The sequence below is a fragment of the Glandiceps talaboti genome, chromosome 20, assembly GCF_964340395.1.
Source record: "Glandiceps talaboti chromosome 20, keGlaTala1.1, whole genome shotgun sequence".
Classification (NCBI taxonomy): domain Eukaryota; kingdom Metazoa; phylum Hemichordata; class Enteropneusta; family Spengelidae; genus Glandiceps; species Glandiceps talaboti.
Window position 1 is genome coordinate 15,536,264 of NC_135568.1, and position 19,889 is coordinate 15,556,152.

General features: G+C 35.4%; 1 protein-coding gene across 3 annotated transcripts in view; it reads left to right on the forward strand.

Moving 5' to 3' along the window:
- The window catches only part of LOC144450504 (dynein axonemal heavy chain 7-like), a 68,333-nt gene that overhangs the window by 25,437 nt on the left and 23,007 nt on the right, over window positions 1–19,889 (forward strand). For 2 of the 3 annotated variants that reach the window (XM_078141142.1, XM_078141143.1), the window contains 20 exons: window positions 318–530; window positions 1,271–1,369; window positions 1,743–1,877; window positions 2,747–2,860; window positions 3,735–3,884; window positions 4,323–4,505; window positions 4,933–5,112; window positions 6,405–6,434; window positions 8,576–8,707; window positions 9,300–9,521; window positions 10,297–10,494; window positions 11,554–11,709; window positions 12,193–12,361; window positions 13,026–13,152; window positions 14,451–14,667; window positions 14,990–15,309; window positions 16,254–16,509; window positions 17,178–17,477; window positions 18,390–18,619; window positions 18,980–19,310. In XM_078141142.1, the coding sequence (XP_077997268.1) occupies window positions 318–530; window positions 1,271–1,369; window positions 1,743–1,877; window positions 2,747–2,860; window positions 3,735–3,884; window positions 4,323–4,505; window positions 4,933–5,112; window positions 6,405–6,434; window positions 8,576–8,707; window positions 9,300–9,521; window positions 10,297–10,494; window positions 11,554–11,709; window positions 12,193–12,361; window positions 13,026–13,152; window positions 14,451–14,667; window positions 14,990–15,309; window positions 16,254–16,509; window positions 17,178–17,477; window positions 18,390–18,619; window positions 18,980–19,310 (3,762 nt within the window). The remainder of the gene's footprint in view (window positions 1–317; window positions 531–1,270; window positions 1,370–1,742; window positions 1,878–2,746; window positions 2,861–3,734; window positions 3,885–4,322; window positions 4,506–4,932; window positions 5,113–6,404; window positions 6,435–8,575; window positions 8,708–9,299; window positions 9,522–10,296; window positions 10,495–11,553; window positions 11,710–12,192; window positions 12,362–13,025; window positions 13,153–14,450; window positions 14,668–14,989; window positions 15,310–16,253; window positions 16,510–17,177; window positions 17,478–18,389; window positions 18,620–18,979; window positions 19,311–19,889) is intronic. The other variant, XM_078141144.1, reaches the window with a different exon arrangement.

Consider the following 19,889-nt stretch of genomic DNA (forward strand, 5'->3'; position numbering starts at 1 on the left):
AGGATGTTTGCTTTTTATACATGAGTCATTCTATATGCATGTGATAAGAATGTTTGCTTATTTATGCATATGAGTCAATATATATGCATGTGATAAGGATGTTTGCTTTTTATGCATGAGTTATTATATATGCATATGATGATGGATATTACCTATTTATGCAAATGAGTCATTATATGCATATGATAAAGAATGTTTTCTTATTTATGCAATTGGGTCATTATGTTTGCATATGATAAAGGATGTTAGATTAAGTCTCTTTAGAATTGGGGAGAGTTTGCGAGGCAGTACTAAATGCATTCTACTTTTACCCACAGGCACTTTTCCGTACTGTCGCTATGATGGTACCTGACTACGCCATGATTGCCGAAATTGTGCTGTATTCCTGCGGTTTTGTAAATGCCCGTCCCTTATCTGTAAAGATTGTAGCCACATATCGATTATGTTCTGAGCAGCTGTCATCACAACATCATTATGATTACGGCATGAGAGCCGTTAAATCTGTATTGACTGCTGCCGGTAATCTTAAGGTATGTAGTCATTTAGTTTTAATTTTTTGGAATACTTTAGGGAACTTGTCCCATTTACAGTCTCCAAAATAAAGTGAAATAGAAATGCGCACACACACACACACACACACACACACACACACACACACACACACACACACACACACACACACACACACACACACACACACACACACACAGAAACACTAAATTGCTGGAAAAATCCTATACAGTACAACATAAAAAAACAGCACAATGTAACTATGCAAAAACAGCACATCCTAGGTGCTGGAATTTAGAATTTCAAATTTAGACTTTCAGATGTGTTGGTCAGCCCATCAGCCTTCTAAACATGATTGGTAGCTGATAGCATGGCAGGAATGTCATATCTTAGACTATTGTAATTAGACTTTTTAAAGAAATTCTACTTCTATCAGGGTTCTGTTACCATTAGAATATTTTGTAAAATACCATGGAGCATTTACATGATTTCCTTATACTTGGAAAAATCACACATCATATTCCTCAATATGTTGAAAGTGGCTCATTTTTGTGTTTATTTGAAGAAGGAGCAAGATCACAAGCTCATTTGCATTTAGGTATGCAATAATGTTTTTGGTATTGCTATCTAGTGTTAATACCAATAATATACTAGTATGTGAATACACTAATGTATGTAAGCACTGGTATATTTAATATATTTAATTTGAATACTATAAAATATCATAAAATTGAATATTTGATATTTTGTGTTCTTGTAGTTGAAATATCCAGAGGAAGATGAAGATATTTTGATGTTGAGATCTATTAACGACGTCAACTTACCAAAATTTTTGTCACATGACTTGCCGTTGTTTGCAGTAAGTATATCACCATCTTGTTTAATTATGTAAATTTTGATTCACTCTACTGTTTACTGTATGTATAAGACATGGAAGATGACAAAAGCAAAATATGTTGAAACTTGTACTGTCCAGTAGAATGATACTATGACAGAATTGCATGACACGTGAGTGCAAGTGTGGCGTACTCAGGGTGCTTGCACGAGTGCTTGTAGTGTTCTCTGTGTCTGTACTTTCACGAGCGTAGCAAGTGAAAGTGTAGCAGAAAACACCGCAAGCAATGACTCGACTGAGTGGAGGTGTAAATCGTAACGTTACTGTATAGGAAGTAGACTAGTGTACATGTATGTTAGACTGACTGAAGTTTGTGTTGTGTTGTGTTGTGTTGCAGGGTATTACATCAGATTTGTTCCCTGGTATTACATTACCAGAACCAGACTACACAGTATTAGCTGCAGCTATACAGGAGAACTGTGAGAAGAAAAATCTCCAAATGACAGATGTTTTCCTGGAGAAGATACTGCAGGTAAATACCCCTTTTCTCTTGTGCCTGTGCAGCAATGTTAAACAGCTGAAAGGATGGTGAATGACGTCATACACATGAAATGGTCAAACATATGTGCCGATTTGATTCTCTTACCCTCCTTATTGATACATAGGTATAGAGAGACATGTTTCATGAAGCCAAGCAGCGCACCCCAGGCCTTGTTCAAAGTATTCTTTCATAAACTAGTCTCGGAAATTATTCGGAAATTCCCCAAATTATCAGAAATTTACCAAAAAAACGAGTGACAGCAGGCAATTCCATATTGTGATGAATGGCATTGCCATATTGGATTGATAGCATCCCTCAAATTGTATCTCATTGGTCCAACTTTTGAACACTTATATGTGACCCTGATGCAGCCCAGGAAGTTGCCGGTAATTACTGGCATTTGCAGGTGATAAATAGTCCAATACAGGTGAATTTTTGTAAATACTTGCATTCAGCAGGTGACATTTAAAATTTACTGGCATTTGAACGGTGGAATTTCAACTTTAGCTGCATTTGAGAAACAAATTTTGAAACCCATTATTTGCATATTGACTATTTTCATGATGCGGAATCTTTTTTATTTGCATTAATATAAACATTTTCATTCAACAACATTGATAATTATTTGTATCCAACAGATATTTTTTCAGAATTTTTCACAGTGAATGTTGATAAGAATTACAGTTTGATATACATTATTTTAATTTGCTCCTAAGTTTTAAATTTTAAGAGCATTTTGCTCCAAAAATTTTGAATTCAGGAGCGAGTTATTCCTAAAAAAAATCTTGCTCAACTTCCCAGGCTACCCGGATGCCTTTTTTGTGATTATGATAGTGAGGTTTGTTTATCTTATTCTTCAGATATATGAAATGATGATTGTAAGACATGGTTTTATGATAGTAGGAGAGCCATTTGGTGGCAAAACAAGCGCCTACCGTGTGCTCGCTGGAGCACTCAATGATGTCTGTGAGAAAGTAAGTAGTGACTCTATTATGTCTATTTTAAGTATATGCGAGGATTAACATTTCACTTCGTCTCTTTTTCTGATTACTGTACGCGTAATGTCAACTTTACTCAAAGACATCTTGGTATGGAGAGTAGTGGTATTATAACATAAATAATGGCGACTGTATTTTCAATGTCAACGATTTTATTGCACAGACTGATCATGATGATCTTACTACAAAAGTTAAGAATTTGTTATCTAAGTTAAACAAAAAGTACGCAAATAAAAAAATTTTACTGAGGCAACTCTAGATAATAATTTGAAAATAATCTTGAGAACAAGGAAATGATTAAAAATGCTGATTGTAAGAGTTTTTTTTTAGATGACAATATATCTAGCAAATAATAGCAAAGCAAGTGAACCTGAAGTAAGAGTTAAGGTAGAATGCACCTCGAGAACATATTTTCCTGGAAATCAAAGTTCTTAAAACCTCTCCAAATTTTGCCATATGAAAGCTTCCTTGTAGTCTTTTTGAAATAATTAAAGAAATTTGGAGGTCTACCATCTTGTTTTCAAGGAAACCAACAATCTCCTTTTTCCCATAGAGTTTGTACAGTATTTGGCAGCCATATTGGATTCTACGGCCATATTGGATGATGGCCATATTGGATTCTAAAAAGACTCAATTTTGATATCATTTTGACCTCTATTTCAAAAATATGTATGGTCACCCCAGATTTTTTTTGTTGGATGTAACTGAGAATAGGTTGGAGTTTTCTTGAACAAAAGTACTAGCAAAAGTTGAAACAGTTTACTATATCCGAAGCACATTTCATGTTAAGACATTTGTTACTATTTTGGTCCAATTGTGATGTGATGTTGTTACTTGTCTAATTTTTCAGGGTACTTTAGATGAGAACAAAGTTCAAATTACAGTAATCAATCCCAAGTCTATCACCATGGGTCAGTTGTATGGTCAATTTGATCCTGTATCCCATGAATGGTCTGATGGCGTACTTGCTGTCAGCTACAGAGCCTTTGCCACCTCTACTGTGAGTATATATACTGTACCATCCACACTCCTCCATCGAATACAAAGGTTTCTAAACATCTGGAATGAATTGAAATTTAATGTTCATTGACGAATATATTGGTCATGGTTCCAAGAATCAATAGGACAGTACAATATAGTTACTTTGGAATGGTGAATTGTAAATGAATGCGACATTCAATGACTGTGAAGTGGTAGTTATAGGGAACGTTTCTACTCACAGAATCAAAAGCATACCCCTGACAATAAGAAGAAATTATAACTGCTCTGGTTTGCGAGAATGTCCAAATGAAGCAGAACCACCTACCTGATAGGTTTGGAATAGTTGGGCTTTCTGTCTAAGTAGACAATGTTCATCTGCAGAAAGTGTCCATCCATCCATCCATCCATCCATCCATCCATCCATCCATCAATTAATTTGTTTTATCTCTGCCAACAGACTCCTGATCGCAAGTGGTTGATCTTTGATGGTCCTGTTGATGCCGTATGGATTGAAAACATGAACACAGTGTTAGATGACAATAAGAAACTTTGTCTGATGAGTGGTGAGATCATCCAGCTTGCTAATACTACCAACTTAATCTTTGAACCTATGGACTTGGAAGTTGCCTCTCCAGCAACAGTAAGTACAATATAAAGTCTGTCAGGAATAGCGCCACCTAGTGGTCAAATAGAACATGATGAAGAATGGACAGATGAAGTATATACAGAGGAAAGAGAACACCTAACTCGTTCTATTTCCTTATTTCAAGACTCTGTCTTTGTCAGTTATTGTCAAGCTGATGCACAAAATGATATTTTACTATCGATTTTTACTCAGTTTTAGAGCAGTTTAAAGAGTTTCAGATGTCAAAAAATGTCAATCATTCCGTATAGAATTCCCTCATGGTAAAAGGTTGTTGAAACTGTAAATTGAAGTGTCTGTATTACCTGTAATGGAATTTTACCATCTATAGACAAATAGTAAAAAATGATAAAAATCATTGGATTTGACGTTTCTCTTCTATTATTATATTAACGGTAGCTGTATTTTCTTTGTCTAATTTCAGGTATCTCGTTGTGGTATGATTTACATGGAGCCTCATATGTTAGGCTGGCGTCCAATCATGGTGTCCTGGCTTAACGAACTCCCACCAACATTAACGGAAATGCACAAGAAACTCATTACAGATATGTTCGACAGAATGGTGCCAGCGTGTTTGCAATTTATTCGCAAAGGTGGAGTCAAGGTCAGTTCTACTAAAAAATCAAACGAAATTCTGTATTCTTTAATTTTAATTTTACTTTTTTTTCCATCAGATCCTGTCCTACCTGACTCCTCTATATTCTCTGTACTAACAAATTCTGTCTTTTCCTTGTCTCCTGTCAAGTCTCAACCCTGCAAAAATAACAATGCCACCAAGCTAATCGCAATCTGAAAATTGCATATTGCCATGGCAACCGCTCTCATTTCCCAAGCTTATATCAAAAGTTTTTCCACTTCAATGAAGTTTATTTAAACTAAAAACTGTACAGTTATTATATCGAAGTTCAAAAAATGTTCATATGCTTTTAAACACTGCAAGTCTTTTGCATGGCTTAAATATTCAAAAACAAATAGGCATAACATATCAAAAATAACCAGGCATAAATGCATCACATTATAAAGCACAGCACTACGGAAATTCATCTTTCCATCAAGCTTACCCCTGCAGCCAATCATTTAAAGGTATAAACTGGTAAAGAAAAAAACTGTTAAAGAAATTTGTAAACTTGTAAAGAAATCAAACTTTTTAAAGAAATCTGTAACAACTAAGATCTTGTCTTGAAATAATTGAATTTTGACATTTTCATTTATAGTATCATGTTGATAACTTTATTCTGAAAATATTTGAAATTTGCCATCAATATTTTGATGTTGTATGATTTATGATTTTCAATTGTTACATTACCAAATGTGAATGAAATGTTTAAATATTATCAGTAGTGAATTTTGATTTCAATAATCAGATATTCTTGAGAGATGAGTGCAATCTATAAGATTGTTGTCCGACAAGTTTTCACTATCAAATTTTGTCCATCTTCCAAATAAATTGAATTACCCAAAGCTAAATTGGCACAGCTAATTAATATTGTTAATTAGTATTTATCTGGTATTGCAAAAACCAAGATCATTACAGTACTGTGTTTTTGGAAAGGTTGGAGAATTCAAAGAAATTTTGGTAAAATTTACAACATTTGCTGTACATATGACCTTGATTCTGATGAGGAATCTTGGTCAAATGTTTTGGAAATGCTGTCAGATTTTGCCAACTTTAATACCACCCTTCACAAAAACACTAAACCGCTCTAATTGTTTGAATGCTAACATGACTGTTTATATTGACATCAAACACAGTGCCTAGCTACAAATTGACACATTAAAAAAATGACCTGTGTAGCTTTCATTGTCGTAGAGACTGACTGTTTTGTCTTACTGTTACTTTGTTTTTTTCTTTTGTCTTGTGTCTTTTACACTTTTACTATTAACTTTGTTGTACAGGGACGCCGAGGCGAAGGCGCTAGTGCATCGGTAATTGTTTGTGTATGAATAAGTGTGTGACTGAGATGTTTGTATGATATTGTAACTGTATATCAATCATGTGATAAGTTCTGTCGTATGTGAAATAAATGTACATATTTCACTGTGTGATATGTGATATGTATTATATTAAATGTGTGATAAGTCTCATGTGAGTGCAACAGATCCTTCACTCATGTGATATAGACAAACTTCAGTGTGATAGATGTTTGGCTTCACATATAATAAGTCTCATGTGAGAGTAATGGATCCTTGATATGACAAAGTTCACTGTGATAACCATTTGACAGCACATGCAGCTCATGTGATAAGTTTCATATGAGTGTTACACTAGTGTGCAAACTCCAGTTTGATAAAATTTTTCACTGTAATACCATATATAAGTATAACTATATAATGACTACTTCACTAATGCGATTAGACTTCACTTTCATATTTTACACTGACTGGTTGATTTGAAAACACACGCACATACGCGCGCGCGCACACACACACACACACGCACACACACACACGCACACACACACACACACACACACATACACACACACACACACACACACACACACATACACACACACACTGTGATATATCCAAATCCTAAACAAACCTGTTTTATGCTTGGTGTAGGAGTACATGATAAGTACTGTACGTCACAAGTGTAATATTGATTACACTAAATACAACCTAAACTAGTAAACACCTAACAAGTTATATATAATGAGTGTATTTATGTCATAAGCTATGTTGAATGTGTGATAAGTCCAACCTGAGTTGTGATAAACACCTCACCAGCGTGATATGGTGTGATAAACACCTCACCACTCACCAGTGTGATATGGTGTGAATAATCACAAATTTGTGTGTGATCAACACTTCACCAATTAATTACACTATGTGATAAGTCCTCCAGTGATAAACACCTCACCAGTGTGATATGGTGTGATACACAAGTTTACAAAATAATGTATCTTATGTGTGATAAGCACCTAACCAATTTTATATCGATTACACTTGATAAGTCTGTGAACATGTGATAAGTCCAACCTGAGTTGTGATAAACACCTCACCAGTGTGATATGGTGTGTGATAAACTACTTCACCAGTGTGATATGATGTGTGATAATGTACCTCACGAATGTGATATGAGACATCACTGAATGTGTGATAAATACTTCATTGCATGCCTACTTTGAGTATAAATGTAGAGACATCATCATACATCATGTAAAGTCAGAATCTCACCCTGTCCACCCTACATCTGTATCAAGGTATGACCCATACTACAGAAAACATTTGGAATCAACCAAAAATATACAGACAAAGGGAGTGACAAGGTTGAACATAACACTCTTTTCCAAAAGTAGTTTCTTGGGTTACATTTTAAGTGTTAGTCTTCTATCGTAAAAAAAAATATTTTTCACTTCAAAGTAAAAAGTCATCTATAAATCTCTGAATCATTGATTGAAATCAATTCAATCATTATCATCATTATCAAATTGTAATCTTCTCACTAGATTTCGAGTAATTTGTCTTAGATTTCAAGTAATATGTTGTACAGTTCTTCGGTTGTCATATCAAGTGATTTGAGACATATCCACTTGATATGAAGACCATTGGTAATCAGAGTAAACCAGTAGTTTCTAGTATTCATGTACTTCATCTGTAGATTAGATTATATATTCATTACATAATCATGTATGTTATCATTAATATTTAGAGTAACGAGAGAAATACATCAGATTTTTACTATCTTTGGGTTCCCTCTAACATCAAAGGCATGTTGCGTAAACTTGAAACCACAAACTTTATAGAAAATAAAAAAATAGAAAATCACAATGAATGTAGTTTAGAATATCTGGATTTGTTATTTCGACTTTTGACATATTATGATGAAATTGATTGAAGACGCAAAATTGGCTTAAGTGTTCAATTGCAGGAAGTCCTCAGTTTTTAAAAAAAAATGAATATCTCTGTGATTACGCTCACAGATTTTAATGTTGTGATTACATATTATAGCCAACATGCTGTGTTAGCTACTGGTTACATACAGCCACGTGAGGGTAACCCAGCCACAGGTTATTCATCGACTTGTTTACTAATTAGCTATTTCTGGTCCACATCATATTTAGGAATTGTCACCTACCAATGACACTAATCTGGTGAAATCTCTGATGAACTTGATGGATGCCCAATTTGATGAGTTCCGTGATGAGGCTCAGTTCAACAGAATGGACGAAAGAGAAGTGTGTTCTTGGATTGAGGTATGTATAGGCACACAAAAGTTATTGTAACATTTATATCGCAAAGTTTGGCCATCAGAATATTTGACCACAGCGAGTCAAAATAAGTGATTCTGTATGCACTCAAAAGTTATTATAACATTTATATCGCAAAGTTTGGCCATCAGAATATTTGACCACATCAAGTCCAAATAAGTGATTCTGTATGCACTCAAAAGCTAGTATAACATTTATATCACAAAGTTTGGCCATCAGAATATTTGACCACATCAAGTGCCGTACATTGAATATTATCTGTTAGGTTTAGTGGTTGTCACCATTTTAGCCCAGACTCAGTGCATCTTGTAAATGTAAGGTACTATTGGGTTCCAGGACATTTAACTCCCTCCTTCCCCTAACAACTTACCCCTTGGACAATAGCTTTTGAGAACTGTCACCAGCCCCTTCATAAAACAACTGCCCTCAATATAACAGCCAACTGGATGGAAGTTTAGAATAAATGTCATTTTTTCATTTATTTTGATAATTTTTTATGCATTTGGGTCTAAAAATAAACCACTCATTATTTTGATTATTATTAATATTCATTTCATATTTATACTTATCATTGCAGAGCATATTCCTATTTTCCTTCGTCTGGTCTATTGGTGCCACCACAACAGATGACGGTCGTCAAAAGTTTGACTTACTTTTCCGGGAAATCATGGAGGGTGGCCTGTCGGAAGAGTCAAGGTCCAAATACCACATTCTGGAATTAGTGGATCCACCACTGAAATCATTCACTGTCCCTATTCCTAAAGGTGGATCTGTATTTGACTATAGATTTGTCAAAGATGTAAGTATTACTGTCTACATCACATTAGAGTCAGCAGTAGACTCTCTGCAGTCTTGAGATTGTCGCTAGCAGAAAGGGCTGTTTTGTACCGATATCTACCACATACTTGTACTTGAATATCCTGTGTGCACCCTCATTGACTACATAGGGGTAACCATTTATTGACGTGTTACTGCATCCACTTCCGAGGGCTTCGTGATAACATGGAACATCGCACGAATGGTTAGCCTTATGTGGTCGATGAGTGTGCACGATACGCAGATATTCACGTACAATTATCCAGTAGATATCAGTACATACAAAACAGCCCTTTTAGTGATGCAAAGCTGTGTGAGAGTCTAAGTTTAATAGTAAGAATCAAAATACTTTTGTTTGTGTTTAAAGTGGCCACATGGATAATAAGAATTAGGATTTAGTTTGAAATTTTAAGTTATAAAACAACTTTACGATGTTTTTCTACTTGATCAATATCACACACAAAATAAGTCCTATTTCACCACAAAAATAAAACATCCAATCAAATAATTGATCGATCAATCAGTTACACGCTCGCTGCTCCCTGTGATCATACTTCGTACCGTCCTCTAGTGTCACCCCCCCTTGAAGAATGAATGTGAAATAACATATACCAAGTCCTTGTTTGTAACTCAGTTAATTGCAAAAAGATGCAAAAAGTGTAAAAAGTTTGCCATTGTTATTTTACACATTTATTTTATTGTTTTGCAATTTATTTCTCAAAAGACATAATTTTATGGTTTATGTTTGCATTCTCTAGGGTCCAGGTCGTTGGGAGAAGTGGGCTGATGAGATCAGAGATGCCCCAGCCATTCCCAAGGACGCAGTTGTCAATCAAATCATTGTACCAACTGTTGACACTGTCAGATACACTGCCTTGATGAGAATGTTGGTAACTCACCAAAAGGCTTGCCTGTTTGTTGGACCTACTGGAACTGGTAAATCTGTCTACATTTCTGTAAGTATTGCCATCACAAGAAATTTCAAATTGATACCAAATCTATACTAAATTCACACAGTCATATAGTACATGTATACAGTAAATCCATGCTATGCTAAATTACAGTTACATACAGTCAATATATGCTAACTCACATACATACATACATACATACATACATACATACATACATACATGCATACATGCATACATGCATACATGCATACATACATACATACATGCATACATACATACATACATACATACATACATACATACATACATACATACATACATACATACATGCATACATGCATGCATACGTGCATACGTGCATGCATACATACATACATACATACATACATACATACATACATACATACATACATACATACATACATACACACACATACACATACAGTATATATACGTACGTATGTACGTACGTACGTACGTACGTACATACATACATACATACAGCATACATACAGCATACATACATACATACATACATACATACATACATACATACATACATACATACATACATACATACATGCATGCATACATGCATGCATGCATGCATGCATACATACATACATACATACATACATACACACATACACACATACACACATACACACAAAAACATACATACATACATACATACGTACATACATACATACGTACGTACGTACGTACGTACGTACATACATACATACATACATACATACATACATACATACATACATACATACACAGACATACACTAATCTGTGCAAACTCAGTTACATACAGACTATTGTGTTGTATAACTAAAAGTTATTTAGCAATTTATAAACCACAGATGACAATAGATATTTATTTTTCAGTGTCAAAGTCATACTAATATTTCAGTTGACATTACCAGAGCCCAATGTAACATTGTTTTTAATTGATTGCTTGACTGATTTCTCTTAGAGTTGGTCAAGTTCTGACTTTAAAAAAAAAATGATAAAGAAACTTCTACAATGTGCATAAGTTGAATTACTGTATTGTTATTTCTCCATGACTGAATCTCATTGTTATCTCCTATAGGATTTCTTACTTAACCAAATTGACAAGGAAGTCTACAAACCTATTATTATCAACTTCTCAGCACAAACTAGTGCTAACCAGACTCAAGATATTATCATGTCAAAACTTGACAAGAGGCGTAAAGGCGTCTTCGGACCCCCTCTTGGCAAGAAAACTGTAAGTATACCTACCAATTACTTGTATCATCTTCATCATCATCATTATATCTAAACCAAAAAGCCATGTTCCAGTTCTTAGCAAGACAAAAGATTGCATAGTTTGACCACTAGGAGTGCTGTTCAGAAACAGCTCATGGAACAGTCCAGTGTGTCAACTTTCAAGAAAGTTGGTTGGAGTTTCAACCTGTCAAAAAATCTAAACTTTGTTTCCGATTGTGCTATCTATAGGAACTCACACAGTTGTTTTATTTTGTTGACTTTTTTATATACTGCCATATGTAATTTTGGTCTTCATTTTTAAGTCATGTATTGTAGGGCGCCCTCTTGTGACACTCTAGAAAATTACAGTAAGCTGGGTAACCAAAATATGGCATATTTCTGTACTTTTCTAGATATTCCTCTTGATTGTATAGAGTAACTTTACTCCAGATGTATTTTTTTGGTGTATGTCTTATCTTTGCATATTTGTTTGTTGTTAAAGATTGTCTTTGTGGATGACTTGAACATGCCAATGCGTGAAATCTATGGAGCTCAACCACCCATAGAACTGTTACGTCAGTGGTTAGACCATTGGCAATGGTATGATCGTAAAGATTGTACAGCTCAAAAGTTGGTAGATGTTCAACTGATGGCTGCCATGGGACCTCCTGGTGAGTTTCTTCTATTTATTTACTTACTTACCTATCTATCTACCACTGTACCTACCAACCCACTCACTTACATACCTACCTATATATCAACCCACCTACCCACATAATTATATATATCCACCTATTCACCAACCATACCTATGCATGTATTTACCCACCAACTTCATACCTTACACACCTACCTTCTAGACCAATCTCCCTACCTATCTCTCCACTTGCCTATCAGCCTACCTACCTATGTTGTACCTACCTGCCTATCCACTCACCCATCCAATCTAGTAATATTCACTTACCCACCAACCAGCCTGCCTACCTATCTTTCCACCTGCCTGTCAACCTACCTACCTACATATATACCTACCTACCTACCTACCTACCTGCCTACCTACTCACCCATCCACATACTTACCCATCTAATCTACCCACTTAATATCCACCAACCAACTTACCAATTCTCAATCCAAGTTCCAACATACTTAATGCATTGCTTGATCATCACATACAGAAGAACTTCACCAGTTCCAAATGTAATAAATGTGACCATAAAGTGATCAAAAAAACTTCAGAAAAAATAGATATTTTGTTAATCACCCGTTTCAAAATAAACATTTTGTTGATGGGAAAGCTAACTATTTTGTTTGTTTGTTTGTTTGTTTTCCTCCAGGTGGCGGCCGTAATCCTGTCACTCCACGTTTTCTGCGACATTTCAACTCAATCACTATCAATGAATTTGATGACTCTACCATGTTTACTATTTTCTCTAAAATTATGAATTGGCATATCAGTGCTCGGTAAGTCAAACTTTTTAATACAATACTCAACCATCTTCACACTTGTGTCTCTGTTTTCATTAATCTTTGCATATACTTTGATCACAGAAACATGACCAATTCATTGTTGTCACTCACTGATGTCAAGTTGAGGGGAAATATTACTACGGAAAGTTAGCTATTGGCAAGCTAAGATAGACACAAATTAAAACTATTGTGTTAGATAATACCAATGCAGTGATAGTGGTGCCTGGGTTGTATGGATATAATCACCCCGTAATCAAGATAATGTTAACAAGTTCTCTGAGTGAGGTTGAATGTGCAGCCTTTTGAGGAAAACTTGCTATCAGCAGTTCTACCCTACTCTTAGTGTAATTTCTTCAATGTCTGTTGCTAGCTTTCAACATTTTGCAACAGTACTTTAGTTTGTGTCTGTGTTAGCTAGGTTTCCAGTATCGAACTTGTCATTGTCATACATGCAATGCAAAGTACCATCACACTGGCCGTGTTTACATATATGCAGACTATAGGTGGTGTACTTCTACATTTACGTGGAGAACTGTAAAACCATCTAGAATCATACATTGCAAATATGCAAAACTAATCCAGAACCATTCTTAAGGTGATAGCTAGTACCTTAGATCACTTTATTAACATAAAATCTTAATATTTTTTTTACTCAATTTCTCCCAACTAACCCATCACTTCACAGTGGTTATAGGGTTGGTAAGAAAAAACTGGACTTGGTTATAAGGTAGAGATACTAACCCAGACAGTGCATAGATTGTATAGCTGTGGAATGAAACTGGATGAACTATACCCTAACCCCAAACCCCTCAGAATTGATACCCCCACACCCCCCTCCCCTCAGGTTTTCTGAGCCTTATTTTAAACGTGTCTTCAATAAGGAATCCAATTGCACAGTTTGTTTGACTGCTTTGTACCCATTTGGTGAAATGAAGTTTCCCTCTTAAGAATGACTTGAAGTTGTTGACAACTCATTTGTCCACAATGCCCTGAAATCCACAGTCCCCATTGTTGTTTTTGCATGTTCACTACCTGGCAAAGAACACGTTACATGTACATTCCCAGATGGTGTTACCCTATGAGGTATTTTCCCACCCATCTTACTTTCTCTCCGGTTGAATTAGTTACCTTGGTCCAAGAGTTTTCAGAATTGCATACCATGTTGTAAAGAAAAGTTTTTCAAATTTATCTGAAGTTTAAAATGCATGTCATAATATCTGTATTTATTAATATCACTTCTTAATATCTAATAGTCAACTTTTTTTCCCCTTTCCTTGTTTCCATGACTACAGGAGTTTTGGCACAGAGTTTGAACCAGTTGCAGACCAGATAGTCAATGCAACAATGGATGTGTACAAGAATGCAATGTCCAATCTCCTTCCCACACCAACCAAGTCACATTATCTGTTCAATTTACGTGACTTCTCCAGAGTCATTCAGGGCGTACTGCTGTCGTTGCCTGAAACATGTGAAACCCCGGGAGCAATGAAGCGTCTCTGGGTCCATGAGGTAAGGTCATAAGACTCGTGTAAACATTTGTATTGTATACAGATTTGTACACGTTCACACATAATCGCAAATGAATGAAGCTTATTGGATATGTATGCTATGAATGAATGAATGAATGAATGAATGAATGAATGAATGAATGAATGGACAGTGGAGGATAGCACTCATCTTTTACCAACACACAAACATTCAGGTGGCAACTTCAAGACTCAGTAGAGAATATTTTGTATATATGTCTTTTCAGTCAGTTGTGTTCTGCACTGTTGATTTTATTTCGAGTGCCGATACAAAGGTAAATAAATGTTGTTGTTGTTATTTACAGATGTTCCGTGTATACTATGACCGTTTGGTAGACGATGATGATAGAGACTGGTTGTTTAAATTTATATGTCAAGAATCGTTGAAGACTCAGTTAAAGGAGAACTATAACCAGTTGTTTGAACACCTAGACAGTAACGCAGACGGGAAAGTTGAAGAAGATGATCTACGTAGTTTAATCTACTGTGATTTCTCCGATCCCAAGTCTGATAATAAAAACTACGTTGAAGTCAAAAGTATTGACACCTTGACTAAGGTGGTAGAAGGACATTTGGAAGAATTCAATAACCTGAGTAAAAAACCCATGGATCTGGTCATGTTCAGGTGAGTTTTTATGTTTCCTTTTTGACATGGGCAGAAGATGTAAATATTACAGTATGTTCTGGGTACTGCTAAACCAGAAAGACTATAGCGTTTCAATTTAGTGGCACAATGTTTTTTACATCAGGCACATTTTTTTTACAAATTACACATACAAACAAAATACAGGCACTGATAGTGTGCACACACAGAAAATGTTACAATTTATCCCCTTGTGAATGTAAAGATTAGAAACAGTTTTGTGTTTGAATCTTCCGTTTTGGTGTGCATGTGTGTGTGTGCCATTAGGGCTTGAATTTAGCAGTAGACCATGGCACACATGTAGACTACTATTACTAAACATCGTGTTGCCTAATTGAAACTCTATAGTCACTGTAGTTTGGTAGTAACCACCCTCCAGGGCTTGAATTTAGTAGTAGACCATGGCACATACATGTAGACTAACTATTACTAAACATTGTGTTGCCTAATTGAAATGCTATAGTCACTGTGGTTTGGTAGTAACCACCCTCCAGGGCTTGAATTTAGTAGTAGACCATGGCACATACATGTAGACTAACTATTACTAAACATTGTGTTGCCTAATTGAAATGCTATAGTCACTGTGGTTTGGTAGTAGCCACCCTTCAGAGCTTGAATTTAGCAGTAGACCATGGCACATACATGTAGACTATGATTACTAAACATCGTGTTGTGAAATTGAAATGCTCACTGTGGTTTGGTAGTAACCCCCTCCAGGGCTTGAATTTAGCAGTAGTCCATGGCACATACATGTAGACTAACTATTACTAAACATCATATTTAGACTACCAAATATATAAGGTGGTAGTCTGTTAGACCAGTGGTAATCACTGCCAATCACTGAAGGCTGTATGAAAACAAGGTGTTATAACATAATTAATTGGTACAACTCCTACTTAGCTCAATCCTACTACTGTCATTTTCAGATTCGCCATAGAGCATGTATCGCGTATCTCGCGTATTATCAAGCAACCGCGCAGCCATGCCCTACTGGTCGGAGTTGGCGGCAGTGGACGTCAGTCGCTCACTCGTTTAGCCTCACACATGGCTGATTATGAACTATTTCAAGTGGAAATCAGTAAAAGCTACACCAAGACTGAGTGGAGAGAAGATCTGAAAGATATCCTACGAAAATCTACTGAGGGTGAGCAGCATGGCGTCTTCTTGTTCGCCGACACTCAGGTACGTACCATACACTGCTTTCACATAACTGTTTCACTTTACATAACACCAAAGTAAAGCGTTTTCTGTATATACCACAATTGTTTATAGCATCCATATCAAGTGTAAATGTATACTGTTTCATTTGCTTATTGACCACATTAGAAAGGCCACATGCTAGGCTTATAAATAAACCAATTGAAACAGTATACTTATATACTTGATATGAATGCTATAAACAAGTGTAGCACATAGAGAAATTGCTTTACTTCAGTGTTATTCATTGTATTTCAAGAAAATAACAAATAAAAATGTGTTCATTTTTTTCTCCAAAATTTTTTTACAGTATATTTCCTTTCCTTTTCTTATTTAATTATTAATAATACTTTATTTCACTAGATTAAAAATTATACAAGTGAAACTATAAATTAAAATTGAATGAAAAAACAAAATATATTTTGTCAGTAATCAGACGTAGAAATGAGGTCAAAAATAGTTGACAAAACAACTAATCAAGTTTGACCTCACTCAATGATGAAAATTAGACAATATACACGAATTTACAGCTAAAAAAACTTCTAAAAAATAACAACAACAAAATGACCATGATATCAGAACTCATAATATGTGATGATTGATAGTATATCACCCTGGTAAATCCCATAAATAATTGTTATTTTCTCACCCAGATAAAAGAAGAATCATTCTTAGAAGATATCAACAACTTACTCAACGCTGGTGAAGTACCAAATCTGTATGCCATAGACGAAAAACAAGAAATCTGTGAGAAAATGAGAGCCATTGATAGGCAGAAAGACAAGACAAAGCAAACCGATGGTACACCATTGTCCTTATTCAATATGTTCATAGATCGCTGCCGTGACCAGCTTCACGTCGTATTGGCAATGAGTCCCATTGGTGATGCATTCCGTAATAGACTCAGAAAGTTTCCATCATTGGTTAACTGCTGTACAATTGATTGGTTCCAGGTAATGTACAATCAATTACCTCATTTAGTGTGAGTAGCTTGAGACTAGGGAATTTAGTTCAGTTTGTTATAGCCATATTTTGTTATAACTGTACTGACACTGGGGCGCTATTCAACTATTTTTGTACTCATGTTCTGTGGGTTCCCAGTTAATGTACAGTCAAACCTTGTTAGTACGAATAGCTTTGGACTAGGGAATTCAGTTCGTTATATCCGTATTTCGTTATAACTGTACTGACACTGGGGGCGCTATTCAACTGTTTTTATAGACATGTACCTTGGGTTCTAGGTAATCGCTTTCTGAACAGTAGCTGATACTATCAAAATAGCTCGGTGTTTAACCGAGGTCCCATTTTCAACTGTTGTCAGTTTGCAAAATATGACAGAAATAGTGTGCACAACAAGTACAAGTATGGTGGTATATAGAGAATATATTGTTGATGATTCCATGAATAACTAGAACAGTACAATGTAGTTACTTTGGAATGGTAAATAGGAAATGAAAGTGACGTTTTGATCTATCTGTTATGAACTTTGAACTTTAATTATTCATCGTTGAGTGTTTCTCTCTGAACTATATTGTACTGTCCAAGTATGGTATTCCAGTACTCAAGATATTTGCATGAGTGCTTGCTATCTTCTCTGTGGCTGTATTTTAGTGTAGTAAGTGAAAGTGTAGTAGGAAGTGCCATAAACACCATTGTCCGTGGGCGAACATGTGAACTGTCAGTTTCAAATATTTAAGTTGTGATACATGCTTGAAGTCATCACTACCTTTTAAATTATACCCATCTGTTGTTTTTTTGGTAATGTTTCTACTGTAGTCCTTGGCAAGATAGAGCGTTACAGGCTGTGGTCATACACTTCTTGCCTTGCCACTCATATATATTTATTGATCATTTGTCTATTGTAGTCCTGGCCAGAAGATGCGTTACAAGCTGTGGCCACACGTTTCTTGGATGAAGTACAGCTATCAGATAAAGAAAGAGACGGATGCATTACCATGTGTAAACATTTCCATACAACAACTCGAATTTTGTCAGAACGGTATCTGACCCAACTGGATAGACATAATTATGTGACACCGACCTCCTATCTGGAGTTAATCTCTACATTCAAGACTTTGCTGGATAAAAAGCGAATGTAAGTCATCCTTTCTTAGCTCTATATTTGGATAATACTGGTATACTGTAGACACTTATTTCAGTGTAGTAATGATATACTTTCTGGGTTCATCACAAAGAGAATTAGCCCACCTTCATATCAAGACATAGTGTAAATTTAAGCCAATTAAACATCTTTTCTATTTGACCTTTGACCTGCATTTGCATAATATCAAAATACATTTGTTTATACCACATGCAAGCCAAGTGGAATGCATTTGAACAAAAATATGGGATTTAAATCCTGGGTATTTTTCATCATGATAGCACCCATATTTGACCCTTGACCTTCATTTGCATAATATTAACATACACTTGTTTGTCACTTCTAAATCTACAGGGAGGTGATGAGAGGAAAGAAGAGATACGAAGTAGGTTTGGAAAAATTAGATTCAGCCGAGTCCCAAGTCACAGTGATGCAGAAAGAGTTAGTAGAGTTACAACCACAGTTGGTTGTGGCCAGTAAGGAGGTCGACGAAATAATGGTGATTATAGAGAAGGAGTCCATTGAGGTTGCCAAGACAGAGAAAATTGTGAAAGCAGATGAGGAAGTTGCCAATGGACAGGCCAAGGCAGCTCAAGCTATCAAAGATGAGTGCGATGCTGAGCTCTCAGAAGCACTTCCTATTTTGGAAGCTGCTTTGGCTGCCCTGGACACTTTGACGCAACAAGTAAGATAAATGTATTATTCAGTTTTTTAAAAAGCCAGCAGAAGTGCAAAAACTTGTCGAGGATTCAAACCATGTACTTTTAAAAGTACTAACTTAATTACACACCAGTTGATTACCATTAATAAGGAACGTCACTGCAAGGAAACTTATATTGTAGACGACAATACATGATGTAAAGGCTGTATATTTCCAGAACTGACACCAAAGTGATGTTATTTCCTTTTTTCCTTACTCAACACAAAGATATTATGAATTTTTTTTTTTTTTTTTTTTTTTTTTTTTTTTTTTTTTTTTTTTTTTTTGTGGTGCTTGAACACTTCTATTACTTTTAGAATAGAATAGCATAGATTTTACAAGTCTGAATATTCCGTTTGAAAATTTTTTATTTTATTTTATTTTTTTAAATAATGTACTTAATTGTTTATTGAACTCTTTTTAAAACTCCAGTAATGTATTATATTATGATTGTGAAAAATATATGAAGAGTTCACCAAGTTACTAACTATCCTACCAACATCAGAACAGAACTAAAATTTACTAAAGTTATTTATCTAATTTTTTTTTTCTTAACCCTACCTA